A 25,845-nucleotide genomic window follows, 5' to 3' on the forward strand; every position below is an offset into this window, starting at 1 on the left:
CCTCTAGAAATTACTACATGTTGCATTTCAGCAACAAAACGCAAGCATAGAAACGACGCATGCGTCGTCAAACGCGGCAAAACGCATGCGTTTTTAATGTTAAGTAGCAAAGCGGCAAAAAACGCAAATGTGAAACCAGCCTTACTTAGACATACTTGCAAACCGTTTCCTCTCCCTGTTTTTCTTTTCTATCTTTTATTTGGCAAAGGCTGTTATTCGATATGGCAGCCCAGTACAAGAAGCAGAGCAAAGAAGCTCTGACTGACCTCTGTGAGCAGAGAGAAATAGAGACAGCCGACAGACCAAGGGAGCGGCTGATATGTTCCTTGATTGAGCATGACATGGAGCAAAGTGCTGAAGCATCTGGCCAAGGAGAGAGTCCACCTCAGAGAGACCCAGCAATGCCAGCTCTCGCATCGGAGATGCCTGATGAAAATGCCAGTGCTGAGGAGCCTATGGACTGTACTTTACAAATGGACTTAAAACGGCTGGGAACAAGTGATCCCAATCTGCGCATGCAGCTGATTCTACAGTACCGACAGGCTGAGAGAGAGTCTGCAGAACGCCAGGCTGCTGCTGCAGAACGCTGGGACCGGGCTGAGAGAGAGGCTGCAGAACGCCGGAAGGACAGAGCGTTCCAGCTTCAGATGGCTCAAATAGAGCGGGGTATCAGTCCTCAGATAACCCCCTCCCAGGACATAAATCTAAGGAGACCACGTCTAGAAAACTTCCCTGTGATGGAGAAGGATACGGACTTAGATACTTTCCTGCGGGGATATGAAAAAAACCTGCAGGCAGTACCATCTAACCCCAGGGTTGAGAGGCAAAGCCCTGGAAGTTTTTGCTGGCCTCCAACCAGAGCTAGATGTGAACTATGAGGCCATAAAAGAGGCCCTGATCAGGAAATAAAACCTGACACCAGTAGTGTATCGTAGGAAGTTCCGGAACCTACAACGTGGATCAACTGACAGCTATGCAGATGTTGTGAGCACCTTGAGGACCACGTTCCACCAATGGATTAGGGGACTTTCTGTTAACAGTTTTGAGGACTTAACAGATCTTATGGTCAAGGATCAATTTCTTCACATGTGCCCCACGGATGTACGACAATTTGTGTGTGATCGGGAGCCACAAACTGCGGATCAGGCTGCAAGGATTGCGGACTGCTATGTGGCTATCAGGATGCCTGAGGTGCGGAAGCCATCGGGATTCAGCTGGAGGAGAGGTAAGCCAAACGGGGACCCTTCTCCCTCTGCCGGCCGATCACCAGTGCTGTCCAAGCCCACCTTCTATGGGGTCCCGGGGAATAGACATTCTCTAGGCGATGCACGCCGGTGCTTCTCCTGCAACAAAGTGGGACATGTTAGCGCTGTCTGCCCTGATAGGGAGAAACGCCCAACTACCACCACAAAGCCGTCTGTGTCCCCACCGTCTGTCCTCTTTGTAGCCGGCTCTAATGCGAGGGCGAATGAGAACTGTCAATCTGTCACTGTTGGCAATAAAGTCACCATTGGTTTCAGAGACACTAGGGCAGAGGTAACCCTGGTGCGTCCAGCCATGATAACCCCTGCCGATATCATACCAGGGAAGACTATGTCCATAGCCGGGATTGGAGGGGTCAGCCCTGCCATGCCCATGGCCCGTGTGTACCTGGACTGGGGAGCAGGGAAAAGACTGAGAGAAGTGGGAGTATTAGAGGCTATTCCCACCCATGTGTTGCTAGGCACGGACCTGGGGAGGATGGGGTCCCACTATGTTCCTCCCTTGCAAGTAAATGATGCAGAGGTGGTGGAAGAAAGTGACCCACCGGAGATCCCGTGCGAGGAGGGAAAATGTCCCAATGCACAGGACTGTAATTATGTGGCAGCTGTGACCCGGAGTCAGGCTGCGGCTCAGACTCAGGCCCAGAGATTAGAGGATGAGTCAGACAGAACTGCCAGAACAGGAGGCCCATACTGTGGTCCCGGAGCCTCCATACATGGCAGAGCCTCCATACATGGCAGACCCACCAAGGTCCCTGATAAGACACTGAAAACTCAGCTTCAGACCAGGGCCTGGCAGTCACACTTGGCCAGGGCCTGCAGGCTGACAGTTAGAGCTTCCAGGAGGCCCTGCGGATAGATGTCAGTCTGGAGAAGCTCAGATGTCTTGCAGACCAACCCCCTGCTGCTTCTGGCAAAGAGAGAATATACTGGGACCAGGGCAGACTGTATACAGTGACTATCCCCACAGATACTACAGAATCTTGGGACTATGAACGGCGGCTGATTGTCCCTTATCCATTTAGGGAACAATTATTGAGAATTGCCCATGAAATTCCTTTGGCCAGATACCTTGGAATACAAAAGACTAAAGCTCGCCTGACACACAACTTCTATTGGCCCAAGATGGGGACAGATATTGCCAATTACTGCCGATCATGTGTAGTTTGTCAGAGAGTTGGGAAGTCCGGGAATATAAAGAAAGCTCCTTTGATACCACTGCCTGTGATCGATGAACCTTTCCAGCGAGTGGCTGTGGATATCATAGGGCCACTTGCAATCCCTAGCAGCTCTGGCAAAAAGTACATTCTCACAGTGCTGGACTATGCTGCACGATACCCGGAAGCTGTGGCACTATCCTCCATCCGAGCAGACAAAGTGGCGGATGCTTTACTGACTGTATTCTCTCGTGTGGGTTTCCCCAGGTAACTGTTGACCGATCAGGGAGCCCAGTTCATGTCTGATCTGATGGAAAGCCTCTGTGAAAGAATACAAGTACAGCATTTTGTGGCCAGCGCCTATCATCCCCAAACCAACGGACTCTGCAAGCGTTTTAATGGAACATTAAAGCAAATGCTCAAAATGCTGGTGGAGACTGAAGGGAGAGACTGGGAGCGGTACCTCCCCCATCTGTTGTTTGCCTACAGAGAGGTACCCCAGGCGTCTACTGGATTCTAGATTCCACTTGATTTGATTAAGGGCTGTTGGGAGGACGACCCCAGAACTATTATTATTATTATTATTATTATTTATTGTTATAGCGCCATTTATTCCATGGCGCTTTACATGTGAGGAGGGGTATACATAATGAAAACAAGTACAATAATCTTAAACAATACAAGTCATAACTGGTACAGGAGGAATGAGGACCCTGCCCGCGAGGGCTCACAATCTACAAGGGGAATCTAGAACTACTAGAGTCTCAGTGGTCGAATATGTACTGTGGCTCAGAGAGAGAATGCAAAAACTGAGCAACCTAGCCCATGAGAACGTGATCCAGGCCCAAATCAACCTGAAGGTCTGGTACGACCGTAATGCCAGACTGAGGGCCTACGAGGAAGGGCAGAAGGTTTGGGTGTAGGTCCCTATGTTACAGAATAAATTGCAGGCAGCATGGGAGGGACTATATACTGTACATAAGCGGCTGAATGATGTTAATTATGTGGTGACACTAGATGAGCATGCAAAGCGTCAGAAAGTGTTTCATGTAAATACGTTGAAGGCTCATCATGCCAGGGAGGCCTGTGTCTTACCTGTCTGTAGCCTGCCTGAAGAGGGGAAGGCTGATCTGTTACTGGATGTGGGGGCCAGGACTCAGTACATAGACGCCCTGGAGTCAGCAGAGTTTAACCCTGAGCTATCCCACAGTCAGAGGTCTGAGCTGATGGGGGCGCTCATCGAGTTCACCAAAGTCTTCACAGGGGAACCTGGGAGGACACACTTAGCAGTTCACCATGTTGACACTGGTACTAATCCCCCAGTACGGCAGTCTGCATACCGTGTGTCAGCAGAGGTGAAGGCACACATGAGGAAACAGGTAGAGGAGATGCTGAAACTCAAGGTAATACAAAAATCCCAGAGTGCCTGGGCCTCGCCTGTGGTTCTTGTCCCAAAAAAGAACCGTACTACCCGATACTGTGTAGACTACAGGAATTTAAATGTACTGACTACATGTGAGGTCTTACCCCTTGCCGAGGATAGATGAGCTGTTAGAGCAGCTAGCTAAAGCATCGTACCTCACCTTCATGGAACAAGGAGAGGAACACCCAATTCTGTACCTAAGCAGGAAACTCCTGCCCAGAAAAGTGGATTATGCCACCATTAAAAAAGAATGTTTGGCAATCGTGTGGGCTCTGCAGAAGCTGCAACCATACCTCTATGGGCGCAACTTCACTGTGATCACAGATCATAACCCATTGAGTTGGCTCAACAGAGTAGTTGGAGACAATGGGAAATTGCTTAGATGGAGGTTGATACTTCAGCAATATGATTTCACAATTCAGCATAAGAAGGGAGTTGATCATGGCAATGCGGATGACCTGTCTCGCCAAGATGGGGCAGAACCAGATACGTGCTCGGGAGCTGACCTGTAAGTCAACCCCCATGCACGTTCATAAGGAGGGAGGTGTGGTGAAATATGTGTGTGTGTATGTATATATATATATATATATATATATATATATATATATATATATATATATATGTGTGTGTGTAGTGACATATGTATAGGGTTATATGTGTGACTAGTGATAATGTAAAATCTGTCCTGAAGGCAAGTCGCACCTAGGTGTTAATAGGTACTTCCTTGGGACTAGTAGAAATTCTGTCTCCATATCTCATTAGGGGGTCTAGCTAGGGCCGAGAAGAAAAGCAACATTTGGCACCTTCTAGGTCTTGGAGGGGAGACGCTAATTGTGGCCTGAGGGAATCTATCCCTGAGAACCTTTCCACAAGAAAAAATAATATATATTCATTGAAGGCGCAGCCGTGGCCCAATCAAACAGGCAGCAGCTATGATATTGACCTGAGGGGCCGGTCTAGAAACCTGACCTCAGACCAAAGTTATAAATTTAGGCTGCAGACAGAGAATTGTGTTCACATGTGAGGGCAGCCTGAGAAGCTGATGTATTCCACCAACTCTATTCACCCCCCCTCAGGGAGCAGAAAGCAACTACCAGTTAGATAATTTCTGTAAGTTTTCTCCTGTTTATTTTGATACTGTTTTGCATAAGTTGTATGTTTTTTTATTATGATATTTTTATACCTTTTTCTTATTGTAAGCACTGACCCTTTTGTTATTAAAGTATAAAACTTTAACAATTTGAACCTTGAATGTTCTAAAAGAATCCATAGCCTAAAGTGTGTGAGCCTTATGAGTGATAGACATATTTTTATTAGTATTATTATTTCTGGGACTCATCGCCCGTGTATTCGGTGAGTGGTGGCAGCGCGTATGATCGGGTGTGTGGCCTGGGTCGGTGTGTGATTTATGCTCCCATTACAGCATATGACAGAGGTTGAATGCTGGACTGAGAGTGGGGAGATAGATTATCCCTTGCAGGCACAACACCAAGTCACGTGTGAGAGCAGGCACGTGACGAATAAGTGACACCACAGAGTAGGGATCCGTGACCAAATCCATTTTGCGTTTGGCTTTTTTTTTTTTTTTTTTATGTGTTTTTGTGTGTGTTCTCCAATGCAGATGGGATTCAGTTGTCCAGATGTTTCTGACTGATTCATCAATTGCGATTTCACAAAGTCGAACAATTTTTACGTAAATGTGCTCCAGTTCCCAACCCCCTCGAGTAATTTTATGTACTCCTGGAATTTAAGCGCTGCAGAATATGTTTGCCCTATGTAAATATAATAATAATTTTATTATAATTTTTGTACAATGTTTTTGACATTTTTGCAGAACATGCAAAAACAATTGGCCAAAAATAGCATTTTTGTGCAAAATTCGTGCACCACAAGCATCATTTTGTTGCTCAAGTTCCAAGACTATAATTACTCTGTTTGCAGTAGTAAACTGTAACACTAAGGCTACTTTCACACGTGCGTCGTTTGGCGTCCGTCGCAATGCATCGTTTTGGGAAAAAAATGCATCCTGCAAATGTGCCCGCAGGATGCGTTTTTTTCCTATAATTTGTATTGCCGACGGATCGCAACGTATGGCCATACGTCGCGTCCATCGTGCACTGGATGCGTCGTGTTTTGGCGGACCGTCGTCACGAAAAAACGTTCAAGGGAACTTTTTTTTTTGTACGTCGGGTCCTGCATTTCCAACCGTGCGGCCGGAACCCCGCTCCCTCCTCTCCGGGACTTTACAGTGGGCAGCGGACGCGTTGAAAAACTGCATCCGCTGCCCACGTTGTGCCGAATTTTCACAACGTCCGTTGGTATGTCGCGCCGACGCTTAGCGACGGAACAGTAAAGACACAAGTGTGAAAGAAGCCTAATATCTATGGATCCTCTTGATGAAGGAAATGGTGGTAAAGGTAATAGTGTTTTTCTACTTATTTTTTTATGCTGTCATCTTCTGCTGGTAAACAAAGATTACAAAATTAAGCGATTACTTTTATCTGCGGGTTCTTAATCCTGTTTATTGACTAATATATGTATTTATGCTTCTTTTTTTTAATTTTGTTTATTTTTTTGGCAGGCTGGTTCCAAAGTTATTTTACAGCTGTGATCAAGGACAGGCCGATCCTGTGGTAGCAGCCGCTCGGGACCAGAGCAGCGTTTACCTGAAGCTCCTCATGCATGAGACTCAACCGGCATCTCACTTTGCTGTCAGTACGATCACCAGGTAATCTGGACGATTGTCAGTCATGGGATACTTAATGGAGGAGAATACATGCAAATCTGAACATGATTTTGTGTGTTTTATTTCTCTATCGCCTCTCATTGGGGGCACAGGAACCATGGGTGAACCACTCCTCTGCAGTGTACACCCCACCGACTGGCATTATGCACTTCAGTTTTAGCTTGGTGTCAGTAGGAGGTGGACACGGGTCTTTCATTAGACCCTTATCTACCTCAATGTGCGTCGTTTTTCTTTCAGGTTTTTTTTTTCCGGAAGGGATACAAGGTGAACAGTCACACCTGTAATCCCACAATACGGACTATGAGTACGTCGTGTACTGCCACACCGTATCCTCATAGATCCGACAGCAGGACCAAGATCCTAGCACACTAGCGTGCTCAGAAGTCCCATCCTAGCTCTGTCCCCCACGTACTCGCCCACCACAGCCTGTCGGTCACGGAGACGAGGACATCCATCACTAGCTCCCATGGACGTCTGATACCTTCCCCAAGGTTTGAGGTTAGTAACGGACGACGTGGGGTGGTTTTAGGTGAGTATTCCACAGAACACCTCCTGTAGTCCCGGGGGGGTCCCTTGGGTTCCCTTTCTTGGTACAGTGTTCCAGGCTACCTTTAGCCTGGTCGGCGTTGCCCCCGTTCCTAAAGGGGTCCCAGGAGGGGGCAGGGGTCATCACTGCATTTGCAACACTTTCGCTGCACCCTGCTACCTTTCCTGCGACCGCGCTCGTTCTTCTGGCGGGGCGGCCCTGACAGGCTGTCGCGCCACTCTTTGGAGGCCGCACCTTCTTCGACGCCGCGGCCCTCTCCGGCGGTCACCGTTTTCTAATTTAGGCCCCGGCTTCCACCGGGGCCTACTTCCGGCAACGCGCCACCCTGCGGCCGCACTACTGACGCGGCAGCCTACAAGGCTCTTCCAAGGCCACACTTTCCAGCCGGCCAGCACCGGTGCTGCGGCACTTTCCAGCGGTCGCCGGTTTCTAATTTAGGCCCCGGCTTCTCCCGGGGCCTACTTCCGGTGACCCACTCCGCCCACTTCCCCTTTACTCGGGCGGGCTTTTCTTCCGCCCGACCATCATCCCCCTGGCGTTGCTCCGCTCACCGGCGCCATCTTTGTGCTCCTGAGCCCACGCACGCCTCTTACCTCCTCTGTGCGCTGCAGTGGATGACTACGAGTTCCAGGTCCCCTTGGCTGGACTGCTGCAGATTCGTATTCCCTTCCACAAAAGGCTTTCTTCCCTGAGGGACCATCTTCTATCTGGGCTGCGTCTTCCGTCTGGAACTTCGCCTGCCATGAGTAGCTCTGCACTGCAGATTGACACTCCCCTCTGCTTCCCTGTCCCCTAACCCTCTGGCATTCTCTTCAGGGACCTTTTAAAAATGTCTACCTCTAAAGGGGGCCGCTCTCGTCCTCCTACTTCTTCCTCTAATTCCTCTGCCTTAATCAAATACTTTGCATGTTTGGCTTGTAACTGCAAACTTTCCTCAGGTCAGTCCTCTCCTCTCTCAGGCCTGCAGCAACCCAATTGTTCCCACCGCCCAGGATCCCCCGGCCGCTCCGCTTGAGAGTGATACCCCCACCTTAGGCTGGGCTTCCTCTCTGTCACAATCGGTAGCGGATCTGACACGGGTGTCCCAAACACTGGTGTCCGTGCTAGATCGATTACCCCTGCAGACCCCTGCGGTAGCCAGCGGGTCGCAGGAACCTCCGTCTGAGCTCTCCATTACAAGCCGCAAAAGGTCCAGACAAGAACGCCGGTCGGAGTCCTCTCTTGCCGACCTCCTTTCTTGGTCATCCACCAGGACAAGGTGGTCCTCAGGCCTCCGCCTTCCTTCCTTTCTAAGGTAGTTTTCACTTTCCACCTCACCGAGGACATCGTTCTACCTTCCTTTTCCCCAGCTCCGACTATTCCTCTGGAGCGATCGTTGAACAAGCTGGACCTCGTCAGGGCAGTGAGGATCTACCTAGACAGAATGTTCGCTTTCCGGAAAACGGATTCTCTTTTCGTCATTTGTGATGGCACGCGCAGAGGCCTGCCGGCTTCCAGGGCGACTATTGCTCGCTGTATCAGAACGGCAGTTTTGGAGGCTTACCGGGTCAAGAAAAGAGTGCCCCCTCCTGGGATCAAGGCTCACTCTACCCGGGCAGTCGGCGCCTCCTGGGCGGTACACCACAGGGCTTTCGCCCTACAGCTCTGCAAAGTGACAACCTGGTCTTCCATCCACACGTTCGCCAAATTTTACAAGGTCCATACCTACGCTTCGGCGGACGCCAGCCTAGGCAGAAGGATCCTGCAGGCGGCAGTGGTGAGTCCTCTGACCTGATGGAAGTCTGTTTTCCCACCTCAGGGACTGCTTTTGGATGTCCCATGGTTCCTGTGTCCCCCAATGAGAGGCGATATAGAAAACAGGATTTTTGGTTGCTTACCGTAAAATCTGTTTCTCGGAGCCTTCATTGGGGGACACAGCTCCCTCCCATGTTATTAACTTTCTGTTGTTCCATGTTCTATGACTGTTCTCATGTTTACAGTTCTCATGTTTGTGGTTACGTTTCAACCTTCTTGTTTTGTCTCCTACTGCTCTCTCACTAACTGAAGTGCATAATGCCAGTCGGTGGGGTGTATACTGCAGAGGAGGAGCTAACTTTTTGTTGTGCATAGTGTCAGCCTCCTAGTGGCAGCAGCATACACCCATGGTTCCTGAGTCCCCCAATGAAGGCTCCGAGAAACAGATTTTACGGCAAGCAACCATAAAGAGGGATTTTTGGTTCTTACCGTTAAATCTCTTCCTTGGAGCCTTCATTGGGGGACACAGGTAACCATGGGTGAATGCTGCTTGTCGCTAGGAGGCTGACACTATGTAAATAAAGAAGTAACTCCTCCCCGGCAGTATACACCCTCCGACAGGCACCAGGCAACTCAGTTGGTGCAAAAGCAGTAGTAGGAACAGGTAATATAAAACTCAACCTATGTACCAACCCACAACAACGGCACGTTGGCCAACACGGTACAACTTCAAGGGAGTCCCCCAATGAAGGCTCCAAGAAAGAGATTTTACGGTAAGAACCAAAAATCCCTCTTTCTTTCTCGCCTCATTGGGGACACAGGTAACCATGGGACGTCCAAAAGCAGTCCCCAGGGTGGGATATTCTGCAGAAAAAGAGGAGTTGGGTCGGCCGGTCAGAAACCGCCGCCTGCAGTATTCTCCTACCCAGGCTCGCGTCCGCAGAAGCCTGAGTATGCACCTTGTAGAATTTGACAAAGGTGTGAATGGATGACCACGTGGCGGCCTTGCAAACCTGCGAGGCAGAAGCTTGGTGACGAACTGCCCAGGAAGCTCCCACAGCCCGTGTAGAGTGAGCTTTCACCCCCGACGGAGGCCGTTTGTCTTGGACACGGTATGCCTCCAGAACCACCGAACGGATCCAACGAGCAATTGTGGACTTGGAGGCAGGGAGCCCCTTTCGCCGCCCTTCCAAGACGATGAACAGAGGATCGGCCTGACGAAAAGAGGAAGTTCTGGTGAGATAAATTCGGATAGCCCTGACGACATCCAACTTGTGAAGAGACTTTTCCAAGGAGTGAATCGGGGAAGGGCACAAGGAAGGGAGGACAATGTCCTCATTGATGTGAAAGGCCGAAACTACCTTTTGGTAAAAAGGAAGGAACCGGCCGAAGAACCACCTTGTCCTGATGCAGGACTAGAAAGGGAGAACGACAGGATAATGCCGCCAGCTCCGACACTCTTCTAATGGAGGTGATGGTGACCAAAAAGGCCACCTTCCAGGATAGAAGCGAGAAGGAAATGTCCTGAATCGGTTCAAAGGGCGCACACTGGAGGGCATCCACAACAAGGTTGAGGTCCCAAGGCTCGACAGGAGGACGATAAGGGGGAGCTATATGAGCGTCCCCCTGGATGAAGGTTCTCACCTGAGGCAGTGAGGCCAGGTCTGTTTGAAAAAGAATGGACAGAGTGGAAATCTGACCCTTCAAGGTGCTAAGGGAAAGACCCGAATCTAGACCCGCTTGAAGGAAACCGAGAAGGGATGGAAGGGAAAAGGTCATAGGAAACAGATTGTTGTCCTGACACCTCCGGAAAAAAGCCTTCCATCACCTGTGGTAAATACGCGAGGAAGCCAGTTTTCTTGCCCTTATCATAGTCTGGATGACTCTATGAGAAAAACCCACGTCCTTCAGGACCGCGGCCTCAACGGCCATACCGTTAATTTCAGAGACTGAGAATTCGGGTGGAAGAGGGGTCCCTGCGAAAGAAGGTCCAGACGATCCGGAAGCCTCCACGGAACGTCCAATAGCATGTTCACCAGTTCCGCATACCAGGTCCTGCGAGGCCAATCTGGAGCTACTAAGAGTACGGGGACCCCTTCTGTCTTTATCTTTTTACGACCCTTGGGATCAAGGGAAGAGGTGGGAACAGATAGGGCATCTGGAACTGGGTCCACGGGATCACGAGAGCGTCACATCCGACGGCAATTGGATCCCGAGATCTGGAGACGTACTGGGGAACCTTGTGGTTTGCCCGGGAGGCCATCAAGTCGACGTCTTTGACGCCCCACCGCGGTCAAATCTGGCTGAAGATTGTGGGGAGAAGAGACCACTTGCCCGCCACGATGCCCTGGCGACTTAGAAAGTCGGCTTCCCAATTGTCCACCCCTGGGATGTAGACGGCTGACAGAGAGGAAACGTGACCCTCCGCCCAACGCAGAATTTTTGCCACTTCCGCCATGACTTGTGTGCTGCGAGTCCCTCCCTGATGCTTTATGTAAGCCACGGCAGTGCTCTGGCACCCCCCCCCCGGCGAAGAGAAAGGAACTTCTCCTTGGGAAAAAAGGCCTGAGAGGTGTCGAATTCCATGCCCAGGAACTCCAGCCGCTGAGTTGGAATCAGGGAAGACTTCTGGTAATTGATTATCTAGCCGAGGCGAAGAAGCGTGTCCAGAGCAAGCTGGAGGCTCTGGCTGCTATCCCGACGGGATGGACCCTTGATCAAGAGGTCGCCGAGGTATGGGATTACCAGAATCCCCTTTGAACGTAGGATGGCCATGACACCTGCCATGACCTTCGTAAAGACCCTTGGCGCAGATGCCAGACCAAAAGGGAGGGCCGTGAACTGATAGTGATGACCTTGGATCACGAACCGGAGGAATCTCTGATGTCGTACGCAAATAGGGATGTGAAGGTACGCATCTCGGATATCCACGGAACACAGAAACTCTCCCGGTTCCATGGACGCGACCACCAAGCGTAGCGATTCCATCCTGAAACGCCAAATCCGGAGATGGCGGTTCAGCTGCTTGAGATCCAAAATTGGACGGAGAGAGCCGTCCTTTTTTGGAACCACGAACAGGTTTGAGTAAAAATCCAAAAACCGCTCGCGATGAGGCATCGGAACTACGACTCCTGAGGCGAGTAGCGAATCGACGGCCTGGAGAAGTCCTGAGAGGTGGGAGGGCTGTTTGGGAGGACGAGAGAGCAGGAAACGTCTTCCTGGGGGCAAAGAAAATTCTATCTTGTAGCCTGAAGTGACGATCTCCCTGACCCAGGCGTCGTCGTCGACTACTGATAGCCAAAGCTCTGAGAACAGGAGAAGTCGGCCTCCCAGCCTGGAGAAATTTCCAGGTGGGGGCGACCCGTCATTTATTAGAGAACCTGTGGCCCCGAGATCCAGATGGTCTTGCGGGGTGGCTCTTAGCCCTCTAGCGCAGTGGATGCCTGAAAGAAGGTTTTCTTCGGCCTCCTTGCGAGGAAGAACGGTCCTGGTTGGGGTTTTCTGATGAGGCGAAGGACCGAAAGGGAAGAAAGGACTGGGGGCCCCTCCGGTTGAAGGGACGTTTCGGCTTGGACTGGGGTAAGGAGGTACTCTTACCACCCGTAGCGTCTGAGATCATTTGATCCAGCTGCATGCCGAAGAGTCTAGAACCCTGGAAGGGCAGACCAGTGAGAGATTTTTTAGAAGCCGGGTCAACGTTCCACGCCTTTAGCCAGAGAATCCGGCGAATGGCCACAATGTTGCTGTTAGCCCTGTTGGAGCAGGCCGCTGCATCAAGGGAGGCATTCATGAGGTATTTACCCGCAAGAGAATTCTGATCTGCCAAGTCAGACAGTTCCTCAGCAGGAGCAGAGGCCAAAATGCCTCTGCGCAGGGTCTTGGACCAGGCTGACACAGCCTTGGCTACCCAGGACGAGGCGAAACTAGGGCAGAGGGAGGCTCCGGAAGCCTCAAATGCCGATTTTGCTAATGCCTCGATTTGCCTGTCCGTGGGGTCCTTAAGGGAAGCCGTGTCCGGGATAGCCTGGAGACGGGCGGGTCGACCTTAGGAGACTCGGACCATTTGGAGACAAGGTCGGAGTGAAAAGGGTATAATACATCAAGCCATTTCCTGCCAGGGAAATGCTTGCCAGGGTTTTCCCAGTGTATAGAGGTAGTGTTGTCAAACTCCCAGTGATTAGGAAAAAACCTAGAGGGACGTTTAACCCGTTTAAACGCAACTGAGACATCGTGAGAGCTCGCTTCATCCTCCTTAAGATCGAGCGTCTGAATGATAGCCGAAATAAGGCTATCAACCATCTCCTGTGTTCCGGAAGTCTGATCTGCATCAGTCAGATTCCGACTTAGAGGATAGGTTTGACCCGACGTCCGCCTGCGAGGAGGGGGAACGGGCAGATAGGGGAATCCCGTCCAGGGAACTGGAAGAGGATCTAGATAAGGTCTGTTTTCTGTCTCTTTTGTCCGGTCTGCCTCTGTGAGGGTCTAGGACAGGTGCGAGCGAATCGCCGTGTGAGGCGTTCGTGGCACTGGTGGCATCAGAGAGAAGCGGGATACGTTCAAGTGTCTGGACCAGGGACTGAGAAACCTTAGTCAGGTCGGACACTGATTGAGATATAGCAACAGCCCACTCCGGGGGAGGGGGGGTGCACTCATCCCGGGACCTAGGAGCTTCCTGAGGGACTGACATGGTGGGAGGAACGCAGGATCGGCAGAAAGGTGAAGGCTGACCTGAGGCCCACTTTTTCTTACAGTGAGCGCAGGCGTAATGGATGGCCGTAGTGGCAAAGGCCGGGGTGGGGTTGGACATAGGTGGATATTACCTTGTCCAGGTGCGGAGAAGTACTGCCGTGAGGAGGTGAGCCCGAGGGAGCAGTAGCGCTGAGCCTGCTGAAAAACAGCAACAGCGGTAGCCGCAGGTGCCTGTGTTCCCCCGAGAATCCTGTGTCCCACGAGGTGAGCAGACGCTAACAGGGAGCAGGAAGCAGTAGAAAGAGCGCGGAGACCGCGCAACACTGTGGGTGTGGACAGGCGCCGAAGGGGGGATAGTAAGAAACGCCCCCCAGAGCGCTGAAAAATTCCCGGCCGCAATAATGCCGGCCACCACAAGAGGGTGCGCAAGCGCCAAAAGAAGGAGAAAGGCTGGGAGAGACAGAAAAAAATGGCGGGCGCGTGCGCCTGCAAGTTTCAATAAAAGGAGGGAAAAAATGCCTGCATTATGTGATCCCTTTCCCTGTGGTGTTAGCGCATCCCAGCGCCTGAAAATGCATCCCTCTCCCCTATCAAAAGGAAGCCTGGTAAGATCTATGGAGATCGCTGCGGGCAGGGTGGGGGAAGGAAGGGGGGGGGGGGCTGGGGAGGGGAGTTTGTTGATTGAAGATCCCTTACCTGGAGATGAGGAACCATCAAGATCCCTGGTAGGAGAGGGTCCTGGAAGAAGTTCTCCTTACCGCGCCACGAACTCTCCGGCGCAGAAGATGGCGTCGACCCCTAACCAGGGGGAGAGGGTCACTGGAAGTGACCGCCGTCTTCCTCTCAGCCCACTCCGAGGAGAGGGATGAGGAGGGGAAACGGGCAGGACTGGCCACCGAGAAGAAGTCACCCTGAACACCCGAAAGGGTGACAGGGGACAAGTCCTGCCCAGCGGGTCCGAGATGGTGCGATGTGGGTAATACCACACAGCTCTCTCGGTCGCTCAGAGTGGGGAAAACAGGGTGAGAAAAACTGCACCCTGTTACCCTGAAGAAAAAAGAAAAGGTTAATAAACAAAACAAATCCCTGTAAAAGAAATGCGGATCTGGGGTTAGATCCAGGTCCGCCTCCTACAGACACTAAGCAAAAACTGAGTTGCCTGGTGCCTGTCGGAGGGTGTATACTGCCGGGGAGGAGCTACTTCTTATTTATTTGCATAGTGTCAGCCTCCTAGTGACCGCAGCATACACCTATGGTTACCTGTGTCCCCAAATGAGGCGAGAAAGAAACCCTGTTTTCTCAGTGAATACATAGTGGGGCACGGGTAGCCCCTACGATTAGTACGCTTTACTCTAGGTGAAAAAAAGTGTTGTCTCCGCTTGGAAAATTGCACCTTTTCCTCAGACACTAGGCAGTTTAATTTAGTGCCATAAGCAGTAGGAGAGATAAAAAATCTTTAGCAAGTAACATCATGGAACCATCATGATCTGAATACGAGGAAGAGAATAGCTAAAGGCAGCCGAAATTGGGCCTGGGAAAGAAAACTAGAATTACAGGGTGGGAATGATGTTCCCCAATTTATTGAATGAAAAAGGTATTCTACATTTAAGTACAAAAATACAATTTCTTCATTAATTACTTTGGTCAACATAAGACCATTGGACATCTCAGAGTGGGGAAATACAACAACTGACTACGAGGCTCGTCTAGCAGACAGTGGCCGACAGCACCTTACCCACCAAATAGAGGCAAAAGCCAGTTGTAGAACTTTGGAGATGTGAGAGGCTCAGCTGGGAGATCTGTCAAATGCAAACCTGATACCTGACCACCCTTATGGAATATATGATCACCCTGAAGGGACTTTTAGGCTTCCACAATCTTTGTGGTCCCTGATAGGCTACTGCAAAAAGATTTTTTCCCCAAAAAAACTTGTGTGGCCTATCAGGAATTGCAAAGAGCCAACAAAACCACTGGCAGGCTTCCATAACCAAAACAAGTTGTGATGGTGGAGAGAACAGTCCCGGTGATGGAAGTAAGGGGGAATGATGTCCTTGCTGTTGATGTGCAAGGCTGGCACCACCTTTGGGATAATAGATGGCATTGGGCGTAAGATTACCTCACCCTGATGGAGAGCAAAGAAGGGGGCGTTGCAGAGAAACCCTCCAAATGAAATGCCACCTTTTTTTTTTTTTTAGTCTGTGGAAGTTCATTGGTTAGTTTCACTTTATTGGTGACTTCAAAAGGTTTATTCTACAGAACTGATCTGGATGGCCTGAATTGGAGAGAGATATGGTTTACATTACTTCGACCATGAATGGCAAGCAATGGTCTAGAGTTGGTTGAGAACGGTGCATGTCGTTCTTGGCTGTTCACAGTCCGCCTGTCGATACCTGTTCCGGTCATCCTGTCATCTCTTTTGTAAAATCGCTTTCTGTAATTAATAATTTTTACATTATCTACCAAACTTAAAATGTGTTTGCAATAAGCTTTTTGCTCTGATTTTTTTACGACTGCGAAACTCTTTGCAGGATCTACAAAGGGTACAATATTCTACATGGTCCAACAGATGTCAGCATGGAGAATAACCTGTCCAAGGTCATCACCGCAGTCTCCCACGCGTTAACCACGTCGACCACACGAGCTCTCACGGTAATGATAGTTGTCGTGAAGAAGAAGCAGCCATTTACTTTTCATGGCCTGGCAAATTATGCAGTGTTGGCTCTTGCAGAGAAACGATGTCCAAAAGTTATTATACGAGAAGTTGGTTCCTTCATGTCAACTTGAGCTGGATATAATTGAAGTTTTCTCCTAAGCCTCATTGGGGGACACAGGACCATAGTTCTTGCTTAGAGGCACTTGGGTCTGCTTTCAGGCCCCACCGTTTTTATTTTCATTGTTTATTTTTATTCTATTTTTTCCCTTAACGGAGCGAATGGGGGCGACTAATCCTTTCTAGGTTCCGATCTCCCCCGAATCATCAACAGGCAAGTACGTGGAGCGTTCCTTCCGTATCCTTTCTTGCGACGTTTAATGCCAGCCCTGAGCTCACCTTACGGGCGACGGTTCCTTCGCGTTCCGATCTCCCCCCTCCGTAGCAGGCGACCACATGGAGTAGCCCTCCATCTACCTCTCCTGGAGCAATAAAAACGGTGGGGTCTGAAAGCAGACCGAAGTGCCTCTAAGCAAGAACTATGGTCCTGTGTCCCCCATTGATTGCCTCGGTGAAAAGGATTTTACGGTGAGTACACAAAAATCCCTATTTACCCACCAAATGCACATTTAAGCCTGAAAGCAAGTCGAGCTACACACTTGGGGAAGCACAAGTATTACATGAATCCCAACCAGACATGATACGACTATAACGCTGGACATCCGATTCCAACCCTGATATGCTGTTATTAAAGGGCATCTGTCAGTAGGATCGACCGTCCTAAGCTGTCTTTATTGGCATATATGTCATAGGAAGCTGATTAAAATGATACCTTGATATCTGGGATCTGATGTTGTGTTCCAGAGAAATTCACATTTTTCTTAATGTGCAAATGGCCTGTTAATATCTATGGGCCGGACATAGATCTCCCTGATCAGATATCAAGGTATCATTTATTTTCATCTATTTGCTATGTTCCCATATTAATCCCTTTCTGCCAGCTTTGTTGTGGGCTCCGGCAGTGAGCCCGCATCAAAGCCGGGATATGTCAGCTGTTTTGTACAGCTGACATGTGCCCGCACTAGGCGTGGGTGGAATCGCGATCCACCCGCGCCCATTAACTAGTCAAATGCCGCATTTAACAAGCGCTTCCATCCATCTGGACGGAAATGCGCACACCGGTGAACCCCGTCGCATGATCGGGGGTCATCGGTGTGTCGGCATAACAACCAGGTCTCCTGCAGACCTCTATGGTTGTTGATGCCGGATTGCTGTGAGCGCCACCATGTGGTCGGCGCTCATAGCAATGCTGTATTTAATCTAAATAGGGACGATCTGAGCTTCACTTCTATGTAGCAGAGACGATCTGGCTATGCCAGCTTCTAGCCTCCCATGGAGACTATTGAAGCATGGCAAAAGTAAAAAAAAAATGTTTTAAAAAATATGAAAAAAGTAAAAAAATAAGTTCAAATCTCCATTTTGCCCCATTCAAAATTAAACAATAAAAAAAAAAAATCAAACCTACAGCTATTTGGTATCGCCGTGTTCCGAATCGCCCGATCTATCAATAAAAAAAGAATTAACCTGATCGCTAAATGGTGTAGCGAGGAAAAAAAAATTAAAAACGCCAGAATTATGTTCTTTTGGTTGTCGCAACATTGCATTAAAATGCAATAACAAGTGATCAAAAGATCGTATCTGTACCGAAATGGAATCATTAAAAACATCAGCTTGGCACACACAAAATAAGCCCTCACCCGACCCCAGATCACGAAAAATGGAGATGCTACGGATATCGGAAAATTGAGCAATTTTTATTTTTTTATTTTTTGTTAGCAAAGTTTGGATTTTTTTTTTCACCACTTAGATAAAAAAAGAACCTAGACTTGTTTGGTATCTATGAACTCGTAATGACCTGGAGAATCAAAATGGCAGGTCAGTTTTAGCATTTAGTGAACCTAGCAAAAAAGCCACACAAAAAAACAAGTGTGGGATTGCACTTTTTTTGCAATTTCACCGTACTTGGAATTTTTTTCCCCATTTTCCAGTACATGACATGGTAAAATCAATGGTGTTTCTCAAAAGTACAACACGTCCCACAAGAAATAAGCCCTCACATGGCCATATTGACAGAAAATTAAAAAAGTTATGGCTCTGGGAAGGAGGGGAGCGAAAAACGAAAATGCAAAAACTGAAAAAGCTCCTGGGGTTACGGTGTTAATTTCTTAGGAGGGTTGATTCTGCTGACAGAATCCCTTTAAGGTATTATTTAACCCCTTTCTGACATTAGACGTACTATCCCGTCGAGGTGGGGTGGGCCCGTATGACCACCGACGGGATAGTACGTCATAGTGATCGGCCGTGCTCACGGGGGGAGCGCGGTTGATCGCTGCCTATCGCAGCTGACATCCGGCACTATGTGCCAGGAGCCGTCACGGACTGCCCCCGACACCTTAACCCCCGACACACTACGATCAAACATGATTGCAGTGTTCCGGTGGTATAGGGAAGCATCGCGCAGGGAGGGGGCTCCCTGCGGGCTTCCCTGTGACCCCGGGAGCAACGCGATGTGATCGCGTTGCTCCGAGGGTCTCCTACCTTCTTCTCCCTGCAGGCCCCGGATCCAAAATGGCCGCGGGGCTGCATCCGGGTCCTGCTGGGAGGTGCCTGCTCAGAGCAGGCGCCGGGAAGCTTGGAGCTGTGCACGTCAGATCGCTGATCTGACACAGTGCTCTGCAAAGTGTCAGATCAGCGATCTGACCTTATAACATGATCCTCCCCCGGGGCAATGTTATAAAGTGAAAAACAGGATTTTTGGTTGCTTACCGTAAAATCTGTTTCTCGGAGTCTTCATTGGGGGACACAGGAACCCTGGGGTGTATGCTGCTGCCACAAGGAGGCTGACACTATGCAAATAAAAAAAGTTAGCTCCTCCTCTGCAGTATACACCCTACCGACAGGAAGTAGGATATTCAGTTAGTGAGAAAGCAGTAGGAGAAGCAACGTGTAAAACAGAGAGAATAATATAATAATAATAATCTTTATATAGCGCCAACAAATTCCGCAGCGCTCCACAGATTAACCGTTTCAAACACTCAGTGTTCAAAGAACTCATACTTTAACAGTATAACACAGTAAACAGAGCTGTTCAACTTGGGAGGGTGCTGTGTCCCCCAATGGAGGCTCCGAGAAACAGATTTTACGGTAAGCAATCAAAAATCCTGTTTTCTCTATCGCCTCTCATTGGGGGACACAGGAACCATGGGACGTCCCAAAGCAGTCCCTGGGGAGGGAAAAACAGACTTCCATGAGGTCAGAGGACCCACCACTCCCGCCTGCAGGATCCTTCTGCCCAGGCTAGCGTCCGACGAATCGTAGGTATGGACCTTGTAAAATTTGGCGAGCGCTCCAAAATTGCTGCTCTGATCCAGCGAGCAATAGTCACCTTGGAAGCCGGCAGGCCTCTACGCGTGCCATCAAGGATGGCAAAAAGAGAATCCGTCTTTTGGAAAGCGGACGTGCTAGCCAGGGAGATCCTCACTGCCCTGACGAGGTCCAGCCTGTCCAAGGATCGCTCCAGAGGATGCGTTGGAGCTGGACAAAAGCACATTGAGGTAGATAAGGGTCTAATGAAAGACCCGTGTCCACCTCCTACTGACACTAAGCTAATCTGAATATCCTACTTCCTGTCGGGGTGTACACTGCAGAGGAGGAGCTAACTTTATTTGCTTAGTGTCAGCCTCCTAGTGGCAGCAGCAGCTTACACCCATGGTTCCTGTGTTCCCCAATGAGAGTCGATAGAGAAGAAAAATATTTAGATGTGTAAAAAAAAAAAAAATAAAAAAAATCCTAAATAAAGAAAAAAAAAATATATTGTTCCCATAAATATATTTCTTTATCTAAATAAAAAAAACAAAACCATAAAAGTACACCTATTTAGCATTGCCGCGTCCGTAACTACCCCCCTCAAAAGAAATTCACAAATACCTGTTTTTTGGTCATTCTGCCTCACAAAAATCGGAATAAAAAGCGATTAAAAAAAATGTCACGTGCCCGAAAATGTTACCAATAAAAACGTCAACTTGTCCCGCAAAAAACAAGACCTCACATGACTCTGTGGACCAAAATATGGAAAAATTATAGCTCTCAAAATGTGGTAGCGCAAAAAATATTTTTTGCAATAAAAAGCGTCTTTTAGTGTGGTGGCTGCCAATCATAAAAATCCGCTAGAAAACCCGCTAGAAAAGTAAATCAAACCCCCCTTCATCACCCCCTTAGTAAGGGAAAAAATTAAAAAAATGTATTTATTTCCATTTTCCCACTAGGGTTGGGGCTAGGGTTAAGGCTACAGTTAGGGTTGAGGCTAAAGTTAGGGTTTGGCTTACATTTACAGTTGGGAATAGGGTTGGGATTAGGGTTAGGGGTGTGTCTGGTTTAGAGGTGTGGTTAGGGTTACCGTTGGGATTAGGGTTAGGGGTGTGTTTGGATTAGGGTTTCAGTTATAATTGGGGGGTTTCACTGTTTAGGCACATCAGGGGCTCTCCAAACGCAACATGGCGTCCCATCTCAATTTCTGTCAATTTTGCATTGCAAAGTCAAACGGCGCTCTTTCCCTTCCGAGCTCTCCCATGCACTCAAACAGTGGTTTACCCCCACATATGGGGTATCAGCGTGCTCAGGACAAATTGTACAACAACTTTTGGGGTCCAATTTCTTCTCTTAACCTTGGGAAAATAAAAAATTGGGGGCGAAAAGATAATTTTTGTGAAAAAATATGATTTTTTTATTTTTACGGCTCTGCATTCTAAGCTTCTGTGAATCACTTAATGGGTCAAAGTGCTCACCACACATCTAGATAAGTTCCTTAGGGGGTCTACTTTCCAAAATGGTGTCACTTGTGGGGGGGTTTCAATGTTTAGGCACATCAGGGGCTCTCCAAACGCAACATGGTGTCCCATCTCAATTCCAGTCAATTTTGCATTGCAAAGTCAAACGGCGCTCTTTCCCTTCCGAGCTCTCCCATGCACTCAAACAGTGGTTTACCCCCACATATGGGGTATCAGCGTGCTCAGGACAAATTGTACAACAACTTTTGGGGTCCATTTTCTCCTGTTACCCTTGGTAAAATAAAACAAATTGGAGCTGAAGTAAATTTTTTGTGAAAAAAAGTTAAATGTTCATTTTTATTTAAACATTCCAAAAATTCCTGTGAAGCACCAGAAGGGTTAATAAACTTCTTGAATATGGTTTTGAGCACCTTGAGGGGTGCAGTTTTTAGAATGGTGTCACAGTTGTGTATTTTCTATCATATAGACCCCTCAAAATGACTTCAAATGAGATGTGGTCCCTTAAAAAAAATGGTGTTGTAAAAGTGAGAAATTGCTGGTTAACTTTTAACCCTTAGAACTCCCTAACAAACAAAAAAATTTGGTTCAGAAATTGTGCTGATGTAAAGTAGACATGTGGGAAATGTTACTTACTAAGTGTTTTGTGTGACATATCTCTGATTTAATTGCATAAAAATTCAGTTAGAAAATTGCAAAATTTTCGCCAAATTTCTGTTTTTTTTTCACAAATAAACGCAGGTAATATCAAAGAAATTTTACCACTATCATGAAGTACAATATGTCGCGAGAAAACAATGTCAGAATCACCAGGATCCGTTTAAGCGTTCCAGAGTTGTAACCTCATAAAGGGACTGTGGTCAGAATTGTAAAAATTTGCCCGGTTAACGTGCAAACCACCCTTGGGGGTAAAGGGGTTAAAGGGAACCTGTCACCCCCAAAATGGAAGATGAGTTGCGGCCACCAGCATCAGGGGCTTATCTACAGCATTCTGGAATGCCCCTGATGTATCCTGAAAGATGGGAAAAATCGGTTAGATTATACTCACCCAGGGGCGGTTCCGCTGCGGTCCGGTCCAGTGGGGGTTGTGATTTGGTCCGGGACCTCCCATCTTCTTATGATGATGTCCTCTTGTCTTCACCCTGCAGCTCCGGCGCAGGCGTACTGTGCCCTGTTGAGGGCAGAGCAAAGTACTGCAATGCGCAGGCGCCAGGAGAGGCCTGCGCCGGAGCCGCAGCGTGAAGACAAGAAGAGGACGTCATCATAAGAAGATAGGAGGCCTCGGACCGTGACGCCCATCGGACCGGGCCGCCCCTGGGTGAGTATAATCTAACCTCTTTTTCTCATCTTTCAGGTTACATCGGGGGCTTATCCACAGCATTACAGAATGCTGTAGATAAGCCCCTGATGCCGGTGGGCTTAGCTCACCTTCGATTTTGGGGGTGACAGGTTCCCTTTAAAGTTTCCTGTTGCCGGTTTCTATCGTCTCCAGCTACATGGTCAGATCCTTGGGGTTTTCAAAACCCAGTTTTGACTACATAATACCGGATTAACTCTTACTTTCCCCCATGGCTATCACTGGTATTGGAAAGCATGAAGTAGACCCATATTCCTCGCTGGAAATGTATTTCTCACTGCTCTTTGTGATCATGTGTGTAAGTTATCTTGATGGTAGTAACTTACTACACCAGTGAATGTCTTCATCCCTATTCAGCGGCATTACGGTCCAGCACCACGTGATCACATCTGTCACCTGCCGGATAGCTGTAGCAACGACTGTGTGATTCGACAGGTCACAAATGCAGTCATCACAATGCGGCCAATGGACTGGAGTGCCGCTGAAAGAAGGGAGAAGACTGCAATCAGTGAGTATGATACATGACACTTATACACATGATCCCTAATAAAGGGGGAAACGAGAAAGTAAATCAATGGGCTGGGGCTTTAATGAAGTCCTTTGCAAAAAGGCATTTTAATGAAGAGAAAGCAATGATGGTAATTGGATTCCTGTTTGATCCTGGCATTATATGGGGAACCAGATTACGGTAGCTTGAAAATTGTTCTAGATCACAAACAATTCACTTTGATTTTTCTCTTCCTTTTTAGTTCGGTTGCTGTGAAGCTTTATGTCTGTTGTCAACAGCGTACCCAGTGTGTACGTGGAGCGTTGGCTGGCATTGTGGGTACATCGTGTCCTCTGGGGCACAGGCCTCACGGATCCAACTGTACAAGAACAGAGGCCGGTCCTTCAGGTAAATAAGCCCATGGGGAATGAAGGGCAGGTCTGTACTGAAACTGACAGATTGGGTCATCAGTATCGATGAGCGAACGTGCTGGGACAAGGTTTTATCTGAGCATGCACGTCTACCAGGAGTGTCTTCGATGTGCTCGAATAATATGTTCGACAGCCACAGCACATGCAGGGATTCCTTTTGTTAGGCAATCCATGCATGTGTTGCAGCTGTCGAATATGGAGCCGCAGGGACTCAAACATATTATTCGAGCATGCCGAAGACACTGTTAGCACACAAGCATGCTCAGATAACACCTGATCCCAGCACGTTCACTCATCCACAGTCATTATGTCTCTGTATTGCCTAAAATTTGCAGGGGGCCTGCCATATTGTTAACATAGGTTCATATATGGTACTGTAAAAGTGCTGTAAAAAAGATTTTCTCTATCGCCTCATTGGGGGACACAGGAACCATGGGGGGTGTATGCTGCTGCCACTAGGAGGTTGACACTATGCACAAAAAAAGTTGGCTCCTCCTCTGCAGTGTACACCCCACCAACTGGCATTCTGAAACTTCAGTTTAGCTTAGTGTCAGTAGGAGGTGGACACGGATCTTTCATTAGACCCTTATCTACCTCAATGTGCGTAGTTTTCTTTCATGTTTTCCGGAGGGATACAGTGTGAACAGTAACAACTGTAATCCCACAATGCGGACTATGAGTACAGCGTGTACTGCCACCCCGTATCCTCATAGATCCCACAGCAGGACCAAGACTCTAGCACACAATCGTGCTTAGAAGACCGGTCCTAGCTCTTTCCCCCACCCACTCGCCCACCAGAGCCTGTCGGTTGGAGGAGACAAGGACGTCCGTCACCTGGTCATCTGATACCTTCCCCATTAGGTTTGAGGTTAGTAACAGACAACGTGGGATGTTTTAGGTGAGTATTCCTACTCCTAGAATCTCTCCTCAAATCCGGGGTAGTCATGGGGGGATCTCTTGGGATTCCCTTTTGTTCATAGAAGTGCGCAGGGTTCCAGGCTGCCTTTGGCCTGGTCGGCGTTTCCCCTCATTTCTTGCCCACAGGCAGCAAGGGGGACCCAGGAGAGGGCGGGGGTCATCACTCCGTTCAAACGAAGGCCTTTGTAGGCGGCCGTGCTACTTCTTCTTGGCGGTCTACACTGTTGGCCTTATTTATGCTCCCGGGGCCTACTTCAGGCGACGCGACTCTGCCCACTTCCTTTTCCTTCGGACAGGCTTTTCTCCCACCCGACCATCATTACCTTGGCGAGCTCCACCCACCGGCGCAATCTTGGTGCTCCCGACCCACGCGGCTAGCTCCTCTCCCTCTCCCTGTGCACTGCAGAGTTGTATTTCAGCGCCACGCACGCCTCTCCTCGCCCTTTTCAGTGCACAGTCTGGGGTCCTCATCTGTAGTCGCCATCATCATCTGCTCCCCGGATGACGTGTCCCAGGTCCCCTTGACTGGATCGCTGCAGGAGTCTCATTACCTTCCTACCTGAAAGGCTATCTTCCCTGGGGGACCATCTACAAGCTGGGCAGCTTCTTCCGTCTGGAACCGCTTCGTCTGCGGTGAGTAGCTCTGCACTGCAGACTGACACTCTCCTCTACCCTACTGTCCCCTAACCTTCTGGCATTTGTCAAGGACCCGTTCGTCATGTCTAATTCTAAGGGAGGTGGCTTTCACCCTCCTACTTCTTCCTCTACTTCCTCTGCCTTAGTCAAACACTTTGTGTGTTCGTCTTGTAACTGCAAGCTTCCCTCAGGTCAGTCCTCTCCCTTTTGTCAGGCCTGCAGCAACCCCATTATGCCCACCGCCCAGGACCCCCCTGCTGCTCTGCCTGAGAGCGAAGCCCCCACCCCAGCTGGGCCTCCTCTCTGTCACAATGGATCTAACACGGGTGTCTCAGACCCTTGTGTCCGTGCTCGATCGGCTGCCCCTGCAGACTTCTACAGTAGCCAGTGGATCGCAGGAAGCTCCGTCCGAGACTTCCAATATAGGCCGCAAAGGATCCAGACAGGAACCCCGGCCTGAGTCCTCTTCCCGTTCCATCTCGCCTCATGTCTCCTCTCTGAGATCGGCTTCCCCCCGGTCCTCCTCTCCCGAATGAGGCACCTTCGGAAAATAATTTGGAGCTGGACTCGAACCAAATCGCTACCATGAGGGATACGGTTCAGAGTCTCATTGGAGCAATCAATCAGACCTGTGGCATCAAAGATTCCTCTACGGAATCCACAAATCAGGCAGTTTCGTTAGATGATCTAAACCACCCAACAAGGTTTAGCTCCTGATCCTGAATTTGATGAGCTCCTGGCCATGGAAAGAGACTCCGACCAGGCGTTTTCAAAGAGGAAAGCGCTTTGGCGTTTTATATCCTTTTCTCCGGAGCATACCGCCAGCTGGATTGCCTCTCCCTCTGTGGATCCTCCAGTTTCCATGCTGTCCACCAACACGGTCCTTCCGCTGTCCGGCGGAGCATCTCTGAAAGATTCCAACGATCGAATCACAGAATCCTTTGCAAAGTCGGCCTTCGAAGCG

General features: G+C 49.1%; 1 protein-coding gene across 2 annotated transcripts in view; it reads left to right on the forward strand.

Moving 5' to 3' along the window:
* Positions 1-25,845, forward strand: part of HTT (huntingtin) — a 276,760-nt gene that overhangs the window by 147,036 nt on the left and 103,879 nt on the right. For both annotated transcript variants that reach the window (XM_069744747.1, XM_069744746.1), the window contains 3 exons: positions 6,424-6,570; positions 16,087-16,207; positions 23,159-23,304. In XM_069744747.1, the coding sequence (XP_069600848.1) occupies positions 6,424-6,570; positions 16,087-16,207; positions 23,159-23,304 (414 nt within the window). The remainder of the gene's footprint in view (positions 1-6,423; positions 6,571-16,086; positions 16,208-23,158; positions 23,305-25,845) is intronic.

The sequence above is a fragment of the Ranitomeya imitator genome, chromosome 1 (genome assembly GCF_032444005.1).
Source record: "Ranitomeya imitator isolate aRanImi1 chromosome 1, aRanImi1.pri, whole genome shotgun sequence".
NCBI classification, from domain to species: Eukaryota; Metazoa; Chordata; class Amphibia; order Anura; family Dendrobatidae; genus Ranitomeya; species Ranitomeya imitator.